This window comes from Manis javanica, chromosome 12 (genome assembly GCF_040802235.1).
Source record: "Manis javanica isolate MJ-LG chromosome 12, MJ_LKY, whole genome shotgun sequence".
Classification (NCBI taxonomy): domain Eukaryota; kingdom Metazoa; phylum Chordata; class Mammalia; order Pholidota; family Manidae; genus Manis; species Manis javanica.
In genome coordinates, this window is record NC_133167.1 from 2577472 (window position 1) to 2588648 (window position 11177).

Sequence of the window (11177 nt, forward strand, 5' to 3'; positions counted from 1 at the left end):
TCTGGTTTGAAACAGCACTTGGCTGAGCACCTTTAATAACTGTTTAGAAAACATTTAGATTTTCACAAAGAAAGATTCAAGGATGCCAGAAACCTCCCCCTTCGTTCCATCCTCCACAGGCCAAGTGACCCCTCAGACCTGGGAGCAGCCTCCCGGGAGGCCCTGCTCCTGCCAGGCTCGGGGACAAACTCAACTCCCCCGCAAGAAACGGGCCTGCGGTGTCAGGACTCAGATCTCTGCCCCGGGAGGGGCCCGGCGATCCCGCCTCAGAATGCAGGCCTGTGGGAGGCCCCTCTGACCCCCAAGCCCAGGGTCAGAGGGAACCGGTCAGTGCCGGGGCAGGAGCTGGGCTGGACCCAAGGCTGCAGCCCTGCGTTCCTTAAGGAAGCTTGTGACAGGGGCAGGGACGGCCATTAGCACCCAGTGAGAGCTCTTCATTGTCCCGTGGGTTACAAACACGGTGCCTTGATCACCAGGACAGCAGACAGAGAGGCTGAGCCAGCTCTGCATGGGGCCCTGGTCAGTCCTGGGGACAGGGGAGGTGGGGGACCTGGGGTGCACCACGTGCTGGCAGGAGGTCCCATCAGGCTCTGCTCTCGCCCCAGAGCCAATCTGGGAACAAGTCACCAACGCCCCTAGGGCTTCCTGGGACACCCTGGAGGACCCTCGCCCCCATGGGCATCCCGCTGGGGACTTTCACTGTTGCACTGAAGCAAGCCACCCCCAGGGGACAGGGTCGTCCTGGCCAGAGTGGCCCTCCTACTCACCTGGGAAGCCTTTGCTGACCCTACCTCCCTAGAGCCTCTGCTCAGGCAGAAGGACCCTCCCTCCTGGCCCCTCGCCCTGCCTCCTCCCTTCCAGCACCTCTGAGTGTCGCCAAGCAGGGGCTGCCTGCAGGGAGGGCTCACTGCACACACTAGGTAGCCGTGGATGTGGGCGTGGAGCGGGACAGCGGACCGCTGTGGACACACAGCCGCAGGCTGGGCAGCAGCAGGCCCACAAAGGTCTGTGCTGACTACCCCGCAGGGCCTTCCGACCAGCCTCCCAGCAGCTTTGGCTTCAGGTCACCCCTTATTTGTGCACTGGTGGGACACACGGTAGGAAAGGCCAACACTCAGAGAGCTCAGGGGTTCTGACAATGCTCCTCTGACCCCCAACTCCTTTCTGAGGCTCCAGGCCCTCCCACGGGCAGGAGAGCTGCCCTTCCTCCTCTGCAGGGGTCCGGTCCACGCCCTGGCTGCTGGTTATCTCTGAGCTGGCATGGTGGCTGGGGACCTGAAGGCTATGCCCTCTAATGTCCCTGGTGTCCTGAGCCCAGCCTGATCCCTGGAGGGGACAGTGGCACCAAGTGAACAAAGTGGGTGGGTGGGTGGGGCTCAGCCGGCTCCCTTCAGGTGTACCAGGAGCGGCTTACTGCTCCGGGGCGGGGCTGAAGGGCTGGGTCCACTTGGACACGTCCAGGAAGATGGTGGAGGCTCCGTGGTAGAGCCAGAGGCGGGGCAGGGCTCCGTGGCGGATCCAGGCGTTCTGCCCACGGTCGTAGGCCTCCATCTCCACATGGTAGTCACCGTCCATGCCCTGCCAGCGGCCGCCAGTCACATACAGCGCATTGCCCAGCGGCACCAGTGCGCCATTCTCGTGCAGGCTGTGCAGGGGCTGCACCTGCCGGCAGTGGGCGATCAGTGGCTAGGGGAGTCCTCGGGGGGTGGGTTGTGGGGACATGCAGAGAGGGTGGCCAGTGCCCACCCAACTTCCCCCAAGGGCGCTGGTGTACCTGCCACCTGGGATCTCACCCCCATGCCCCGTCACTCCCCTTAGTGGAGAGACCCCACTGCTCCCCGTCCGCCTGCCTCTCTCAGGATGATGTTTCCAGTCCCCTTTCTAGGCCTAAATGTGTTCACATCTGAAGCCGGGGAGTCAGAGGGCTTGGGAGACATGGAGGCCCGAGCCAGGAGCGGCCTCCCAGGGCGAGGTCCAGGCCAGCCTCTGACTCGTAGCTGCTCTCGGAGGGGACAGATGCGGCCGCTGCCTGACAGGCACACACGTGAGGGACTCTTGCTCTGCCGCTGCACCCCTTGCTTAAGCCATGGCCCCAGGACTGCCCTGGATGGGGACTGTGAGGCGAGGGCCAGACGCCAGAGAGATGTGGGCCCTTCTGGAAGACCCCAGAGCGGGTGGCCTCCACACAAAGGCAGTAACATGGGCACCCCAGGCCTGGGTAGGGCAAAGCGGGGCCCCCCATGGCTGGGACCCCTGCCCAGGCGGTGGCGTGGCCCAGCTGAGGGCCGAGGAAGAAGCCCCCTCTGGCCTGCGGAGCCCTGACGCCAGGGACACCCCGGCTGGTGGCACAGCCTTCCTGGGGCGGCTGCAGGGACCAGAGCCACCTCCTTGGGCTTTCAGGACAGAATCGCAAGGCGGATGGGCCCAGGGCGGCAGCCGGTGCTGAGGCCACCGTGTGCTCCCAGCATAGTCCCTCCTTCGACAGAAGAAACAGGGCGAGCGGCGGGGGCCCCCCACTCCCAGAGGGCCAGTCTTGAGAGGCCCACACCCCACTCTACCCAGGCCCAGGGACAGAGGAGGAGGGGGGTGGGGGCCTGACGCTGGGGAAAACGAGGCCCCAAGGAGCTGCTGCTCAGGAGCCCCCCACCTGGCTTGACCACCTGGGGGTGGGAGACTCACTCCCCAGGCCTGACTGGCACTGCAGAGGATGTGCTGCCCACAGAGCTCCCCCTGCTGAGCCTGGTTCTCTCCCAAGGGCGACAGGGCGCCCAGTGACCAGGAGCCCGTGGCCCCAGTTTTCATCCTCGGGGGGCCGGCCTGGGCTCTGCACCCTCACCAGTCCCTCACTGTCCACCCCCTGCGGAGGCGCCCCCAGGCCTCCCTGTCCCCAGGCCTGCTCTGCGGAGTCGGGAGTCCCAGGTCAGGGGTGCACCCTGATGGGGAGGCTGAGGCCCACCTTCTGCCACAGGTTGACCCCGGGGTCATACACGTAGACCTTCTTGGTGTTGTCGCCCACCAGGTAGACAGCGCCCTGCAGTGCGGCACAGCGTGGGGAGGACAGGTACTTGGGGAGGAAGGGCGAGGCGATCACGCTCCAGGAGTCTGTGGGCACAGGCACGGGGCCCCTTGCTGGGGCGCCAGGCTCCCAGAGCGAAGGCCGCCCCACTCGGGTGAGCCCCTTGCTGAGCCTGCTCCCTTGGGGGGCCTCAGCTCAGGCCCGCAGGAGGGGCTCTGGGGCCGTCGGAGGCCTCGGGCCGCCCAGCTCCGCCCACCCCACCCCTGTGGGCATCCCAGGCCCAACAACCGGGAGGCCCACAGGAGCCTGGGTACAGCAGGGGTCCCACGGGCTCCTCACACCCACCCTGCAAAGTGGGTCCTTTATCACCTCTACCACCCAGAGGATGGCACATGGGGGGACAGATGGGGGCCAGGAAGGCCACTGAACCAGAGGGAGCCCCACCAGGGCCCAGGCCCTGGCAGGAGTCCCTCCCAGCCTTGGGGGTCCGGGACAGTCCCAGCCCGTGGGGCCAGCGCCAGGTAGAGAGCACAGCCAGGAAGCTCTCAGGACAGCCTTGGGCTTTCTCATCGCCCGCCCCTGGGCACTGTGCCCCCTGTGCCCAGGCTCCCTCACCTCTAGGTTAGAATGGGAGGTGGCTCTGGTGAACCCCTGGGGTGCCCGCTCCCTCGGCCCTGCCTCCCATCCTCTGACAGGGCCTGCGGCTGCCCGTTCCTACCCACCTGGCCCCACCTGTCCTGGGGAGGCACCCTCCACACACCGAGATGGGACTGTGGCCTTGCAGAGGGCACCTGTCGCCAACTGTCCTCTGTCCCCTGGGTCTTACTGCCCCCCAGGCTGTGTTGGGAGGGACTGGTGGCCCCTGCGGGCCCTTAGCCTGGGGCCCGCCCCTGTCCCCCTCCCCGCCTGGCCCGCACCTGTGGCGGGTTGGTAGCACTGCAGGGCCAGTGCGTTGGACTTGCAGGCGCTGGAGCCCACCAGGTAGAGCCTGCCCTGGCAGCCGGCCGCCGAGAAGTTGCTGACATACTTGAGGGCTGGGCTGGCGGGCGTCCACGTGTCTGTGTAAGGGTCGTAGCTCTCCACTTCCACCATGTCCAGAGTGGTGCCTGCAACAGCGGGGGGCGGGGGGAGGCTGCCGTGGCTGCCAGAGACGGGGGCTCTTGTCCAAGGCCACCCCATTGAGAAGCGGTTCCTGGACCCAGGAATGCAAGACACCGCAGTGTCCCCCCGAGCTGGGGGCTGAGCCCATGGCTCGGGGACGGCGGGGCCACCTCTGTGGGCAGCCTGAGGCCCAGCCCTCGGGGTCCCCTCTGCTGCCCCGTTCTCAGTGTCCCTGGGATGCACCGGAGGCCCCCTGGAGCTGGCTGCCGAGACTCTGCCTGAGGCTCACCCAAGGACACCCGGGCAGCAGGTGGCACCATCTGGCTGGGAGCCCCGGTGTGGCTTGTTTGCCCCAGACAGCGAGCTCCCGAGGGCAGGATGGGGAGCAGGGCCTCTGGGGCCCGAAACCAGCACGGGGGCTCTCTAGTCCCTGGCAGGGGCATGGGGGTGGGGGACGGCTGCTGCAGGACTGAGAGGCCCCCAGGCTGCAAAGGGGCTTGAGCAAGCCAACCGGGACGGAGGGGAGAGGCCTTACCACCAACGGCGTAGATCTCCCCGTTGAGCGCGGCGCTGGCGTGGTTTGTGCGGGCCTTCCGCATGGGCGCCACGGGCCTCCAGGCAGCCTCCTTCAGCGGGAAGCACCAGGCCTGGGTGGTTGCCCATGCATCTGTCTTGGTGCCCCGCGAGCCCCCTGCAAGAGCAATTCTGTCCACACAGGAGCCCACCACTCTGGGGTCCCTGGACACCAAGAGTCCTGGGGGCTTCTTCCCATGCCAGGCCTCCGTGATGCTGCACACTAGGCCATGGGGGGACTCGCACAGGTGCCTTGACCATCAGAACAAGGGGGACTAGACAGGTGGTCCCAATGCTCTGTCGTGGACGCCTCTCCCCCACCAGATCTTACAGGGACCCCCAGCTCCTCAGACGTAAAAGAGCAGAATTCCTTCTGGGGGGTCTGGCAGTGGGAGTGCAGACAGGCCACCCTGAGGGTCCACGTCAGAGCCCAGGACGTGTGACGCCTGCACCCGTGTGTGAACCCATGGACTTTAAGTTTCCTTGTTTCCACATCATGGAAATGTCTGGAAGCATCTTGACTAAACTGCCAGGGCCCCAGGGATGAGGGAGAGGGGTCCTCCGGGTGTATTAGTCAGCAGCCTGGGCCGCGCACCTGTGACATAGACGTCGTTGTTCAGCGCCGCCAGGGAGAAGCCCCACTTGTGGTAGTCGGGGAAGTCCGGGAGCGCCATCCACCTCTCTGGCAGGAAGAGAGGGGCAGAGGGGTCAGGTGGCTGCACTTCCTGCTGGGGCCGGTCCTCGCCCCCAGTGGGTACAGGGGTGTCCCCTCCACTACAGGAGGGGCAAGGGGTGGACTCAGCTGCCTCTGTGGTGGGGGGTGACACCCAGTGAGGCAGGGTCCGAGGCAGCCCTGGCGGCTCCATGTGCCACTGCCAGGTCTGGCTCCTGCTGGCCCCTGGCCCCGCTGCTGTGCCCCAGAGCCTGGCACCTGGACTGCACACGGAATTGCTGCCCTGGTGCTCAGGGAGGCAGCCTAGGCCCCAGAGGCCAGGCCTCACCCAGACCCTGCAGTTGACTCTGCTGACCCCAAATGGACCTTTGGTCCCAGGTCAGGTCCTGCCTCAGTCAGTGGGGTAACCGGTGAGGGCCTGACCTCCGGTCACTAGCAGGTCATAACACGACCGCCACTCATTCATTCCTCTGCCTGAGCTCCATCTGTGGCCATGTGCAGCCCTCACATGGGTGTGGACGGGGTCAGACACAGCCTCCAAGCAGGCAGAGGGTCCCAATCCCAGCTCGCATACACCAGCTCTGGGTCCTGGACAGACCCCTGTCCATGTCCTCATGTGTAGCACAGGGTATTCCCACATCTCAGGGAGGTGTGGATACTACATAACCGGATGCGTTTGTCACACGGTTAATTGCTCAGCTGGTGGCTCTTAGGACTATTTTCCCTATTGTAAGGGACAGAGTAATCGCCCAAGTCAGGCCTACCTTCATGGAGCTACATCAGGTAAACTGAGGCAAAAGACAAGAAAATGCTTTGAAAAAACCAACATGAGAAAATAAATGTGGGAATGTTTGAGTCCTATAAATGGCCACATTTTGAGTGTTTGTGGAAAGCTGTGAGAGATTCAGGCCTTGGGGATGTTCCCTGGGAAGATTCTGTTTACTGTTTACGACAGTTTTCTGGACACGCAGAACTCTAGGCCTGCTGGGCAGGGACTGCATGTCCCCCTGACTCATGTCTGCGTCGCCCGAGGCTGGGGATTGCCCAGCCGTCACCAGGCCTTTGCTTGCCAGCGTCCCCCCCTGCCCTCCCCTTGGTGTCTGAGGGACAGCTGCTCCCGGGAGGGGCCGGTCCAGCTCATCCCCTGACGTCAGTCCCCAAATCCCCTCTCGTCAGCCCCTGACCTGGCACAGCCACCTCAGACTTCGTGGAGCCTGCCAGCTGCTGATGCCAGGGGTGTGGCTGGCGACATGCCCACGGCCCCAGGACACCAGCCAGGTCAGGGTGGGAATCCCAGTCCCCCAGAGACCCTGCTCATTCCTCCTCTCCTGGGCAACCCTGTGCTGGGGCCCCAGGTGGGAGAGGCTGAGTCCAGACAGCAGGCCTGGCCCCCATGCCCGCTGGCTCATTGCCACTGTGTGAGGAATGCGCTCCCCAGGTGAGGAACCAGGCTCAGGGAGAGGAGGGGCCAAGGGGAAGATGCCAACAGGCCGACCCCCTCCTGCACAAGCAGGGCCGGGAGCAGAGCCCTTTCCCCGGGGCTCCAGGCCTGAAAGACCAAGGTTGGGGACTGTGGCTGGAGGGTTCGAGGCTCCACAGTCAGTTCTCCCCCAACCACGGCCCCTGGCTCCCCTGCAGCCTCTGTAGCGTGAGGCCCAGGCACAGTGGAGGGCATCCCTGGGCTGGCGCTGCTCTGTGCGCCTCACTCCCTCACCCTGCCGAGTGGACACAGCAGCTCGGGTTAGGATGCAGTGACAGCAGGGCCTGGGCCTGGGCACTGGGGCGGTACTCACTGGCCTTGGCATGGTAGAAGGTGAAGTTGGCCGGGTGGGGGGTCGGCTCCTCGGCGCCTTCCTCGTCCTCCTCCAGGGACCGTCCGCCCACCACCACCAGAACCTCCTCCAGCTTCTGCGGGAGGGCCAGCAGCGCCTGTGGGGCCGGGAGCACGGGGTCAGAGGAGCCGGGCCGCTGGCTCCCTGGTGTGAGGGGCCCAGGGTGCTGGCGGGCTCGGTGGCATTTTCCAGACATTAAGCAGTGGTCTGGACATTAGCAGGGGCAGCTGTGGGCCCATGAGCACGCCCGTGTGTTTGTGCATGTGCACACGTACACCACCCGTGGCTGCCGTGGGGCCGAGAGGGCAGCTGAGGACCAGGACTGGGAGGGCTGGGGGCGGCAGGGGCGCCTGCACCCAGCATGAGGGCTGCTCCCTCCCAGCGGCCATCACACGCCCTTCCTGCACCCGTTCCTGCGGCCAATCACCAGACTCTGTCCCCACCTCCCCACATAAGCACCCCCTGCCCCCCAGGAGCCCAGCACAGAGCCCATGAGCTAGGAGGTCCCTGGCCTGCAGGAAATGCTGGAACGGCTCCCCCTGCTCAGAGAAGCAGGGCACGGTCGGCCTGTTTGCCTGGCGGTGCTTGACAGTGGCACGGGTCAGTGTTCTGCACCGTACAGGGGGGCCCTGGTCTGAGCCCCCTCTGTCCCCAGACGTGGCTCTGAGGGGCCCTCCAGGGCAAGGCCCTCAGTAGGCTGACCAGTGGCAGACAGATTCGTCGGCTCCTTGTCTCGGTCACACCCTGGTCTGCCACTTCATCAGGAACTGCCCTGCCTGCCAGGCCCACAGCCAGTACAAGTAGGAAGCTGCACCCTGTTAACGCTTGAGCAGCTTCCTAAGGGGCAGGTGGCAGCCAGCTGCCATGCCTGTCAGTACCCCCTGGCCTGCACACAAGCTGTGGCATAATCCTGGACTGGTTTCCCCCCTCTAAGGCCCAGCTCAGGTGCTGCCTTCTCCGGAGAGCCTTCCCTGACTGCCCACCCCTCCCCAGCCCGGTGCTGGCCTTATGCTGCCTGAGGTCTATCTCCAGGTCTGTCACCCCCAAGCTGTGGGCTCCTCCAGTACAGGACTCCAGAATGACCACTTCTGGGCCCCCTTTCCCCCATTACCCCCCTGGGCTAGTGATGGTGCCTGCACAGGTAACCAACCCAAAGCGGGTAGGCTTGCAAGGTTGGGGGCACCTCAGGGATTTTCCCCCAGTACTTCCTGTCCCCATGCAGGTGGGGTCTCCAGGGCTCCCCTCCCTGCTCCATGCCCTTTTCTCACCGAATCGTGGCCCTGGGACAGTGCGACCTGACACGCCTCTGACTCCCGGATCAGGGGCTCGGTGGCCAGCAGCTGCTGCATGCAGGGCCTGGGCACAGCATCCAGGTGCACCAGGCCAAGCAGCTTGGGCAGGTGGGCAGCCCGGACCTCTGGGTCATGGCGCACCCAGCGCAGCAGGGCCTCCAGCCGGCTTCGCTCTGGCTGCACCTGCAGCAGGTCGCTGGCCAGACAGGTGGCCAGCCGGTCTTGGGACAGCTGCAGGAACTCATCCTCATGTGCCACGGCTTCAAAGTTCTCCCGCAGGAAGGCCCAGGCCTTGGCAGCCACACCCAGCAGCCCCTGCTGCTCCCCAAACTCACAGATGCCCAGGCAGTTGGTGGCGTCCAGCTGCTGCTGCAGGTAGCGGCCGCAGACCTTCTGCACGGCAGGGAAGTGGAGGCGCACGGCTGTGCGCGTCAGCGCCTCCACATTGCCCTGCGTGACGGTCAGCCGTCCTGTGTACACAAAGTCCAGCAGCTGCCCCATCACGGTGGGCTCCACATCCTGCAGCTCCACATGTGCCGAGAAGCTCTCTGCAAAGTCTCCCGCAAACATGGCGTGGAAGTAGGGGCTGCTTAGCGCCAGGAGGCCGCGGTGACAGGGCAGCTCCTGGCCACCCACCAGCAGTGTGACATCGGCCAGCTTGGGCTGAGAGCGCAGCCGCTGCAGGCCGTCCAGCATGTCCTGGGCATGCGAGGGCAGGTGGAAATCCAGGTCGTCCACGTTCTGAACCATGACCGCCCAAGCCAGTGCGGGTCCCTGCAGCCCACCCACTCGGGGAAGAAGGGCTGGGTGCCTGCCCGAGAGCCTAGGGAGAGAAGAGGGCAGGGTCAGCAGGGGGTAGGGAGGACTCATCTGCTGGACTCGCCCACCCATCTGACCGACTGTCCATTAGTTCTTGCCATCAATGATGTATGAAGTCTTTACCCAGCATCACCCGGTGCAGCCCCTTGCCCTCTGAGGCAGGCACTGTGTTAATCCTGCTTTACAGCCAGAAGGCTAAGGCTCAGAGAGGGCAGGAGAGACTTGCCTTCAGCCCAGCAATAAGGCAGGAAGGGGCCAGCAGGAGAACCCAAGCTCCACCCATGGAACAGGCCTCTGGAGCTGGGGATCCTTGTGGCCCCCAACCCTTCAAGTGGCTTCCTCTGCTCCCAGATCTGTCCTGTAGGTCCTCACTGTCAGAGGTTTACAGGGAGCCTCACCCCCCACAACCTTGCTGTGTGACCTTGGGTGAGCCACGCCCCACTCTGATCTCAGTTTCTTCACCTGCAGACTGAGAGGCTGGCAGAGAAAGGGCCTAAGTGACCACACTGACACAGGGGTCCCCACAAGCCGGGCCATGCCCCGGGGGTTGCACATGCATCCACCACTCAGCTGGGACGACAGCCCTGCGAGGTGGGTGCTACCAGGGTCGCCTTTACAGCTGGGCAAGCGGGGGCACAAAAGGCTGAAGTCGCCTGTGCAAGATCACCAGGCCAGCAGGTGGGGAAGCCAGGCTGGGGGGCCCCTGCTGAGCCCCAGGTTAATGTCTCCAGGGGTAGCTTGGTAAAGAGCGCCTCCCCACCACCACAAAGGAAAACTCCCTGACAGCAATTTCGCCTCCCGTGTTCATCTTGCTTGATTCTGGGCCTATTTAATTATGTGCATATTAATTTCTGTACTTGCGGTATTTAACCCAAGAAAGCCGCCCCAACAGATAAAGGTCTGCGCAGACGCGGAGTTGCCCGTCTGTCCACCAGGGGGCGCCGTCCAGGCCATCAAAGGGGCTGCGCGTCCCCAGGGACGGGTTGGGCGAAACAGGCAGGATGAACATGGCAAAGCGCGTAAAGAGAGTCAGTGAGCTGGGGGTGCCGCCGGAGAGCGGGGCCCGCGGAGCAGTGACGGCCGTGTGGCCCTGCGCGGCCCCGCCGGGTCGGGAAGTGCACAGGGATCCCGCCGCGGGACCTGCCTGGGCCCATCGGCCGGCGTCCCCCCTGCCCGGCCACCACCCCGGGCCTCGCATTCCCAGCACGGCTGTGCCCCCTTTGGCAGAACAGGGCCGGCAGGGGGTGCGCCCAGCCAGCTGCCCGCGGGGCCTCAGCGGGGGCCGCTGACACCGGCTGCTGGGGAGTCTCAGGCCTCAGCCCCGTGCCCGCTGCGGCCACGGGTGAGGAGGGCTGAGTGGACAGGTCAGCTCGGCCGGTGACTGGACGCTGTGGCCCTGGCTGTACCCAGAGGGTGGGTCCAGCCCCCGACCCGTCCGCCTCTCCCGGGCGTTCAGGGAAGGGTGCCTGCTGAGCCTCCACCCCCTCCAGAGGGCTGGGCTTGACCAGGGTTGGGGACTCTCCCCGAATCACCCAGGGCTGCGACCTCCAAGCCTGGGGCGCTGTCTCACCGCAACCCACCTCCCCACCCCTTCCCTGCCCAGGCCCCACCTCCCCTCCCTGTCGGCGCTGCTCTAGAGCCCTCGGGACCCTACCTGTGGGCCCCTGGGCCTCCTCTGTGAGAACTCGGGCTGCGAACAGGACTGCTTGGCCAGGGGGCCACCAGGAAGGTCTTCTAGGCTGGGCTGGGCAGCCACGTGGGGACAAGGGTATTTTTAGCCTCTGACTGCGCTGGTGGGAGGGCAGGAGGGGAGGTGGGCCAGTGGGGGAAGGGGAGAGGCAGTGGCTCCTCCCTGAAAGCCCACACCGGCC

General features: G+C 65.2%; 1 protein-coding gene across 1 annotated transcript; it reads right to left on the minus strand.

Moving 5' to 3' along the window:
• Nucleotides 1–11100, minus strand: KLHL30 (kelch like family member 30). The gene is made up of 8 exons (XM_073217890.1): nt 10961–11100; nt 8464–9310; nt 7157–7292; nt 5286–5372; nt 4653–4808; nt 3934–4122; nt 2957–3102; nt 1–1662 (listed from the first exon to the last, which is right to left on the minus strand). Exons 2-8 carry the CDS (start codon nt 9235–9237, stop codon nt 1411–1413), a joined length of 1740 nt encoding a protein of 579 aa, XP_073073991.1. The 5' UTR covers nt 9238–9310; nt 10961–11100; the 3' UTR covers nt 1–1410.
• Nucleotides 11101–11177: the final 77 nt, after the last annotated feature.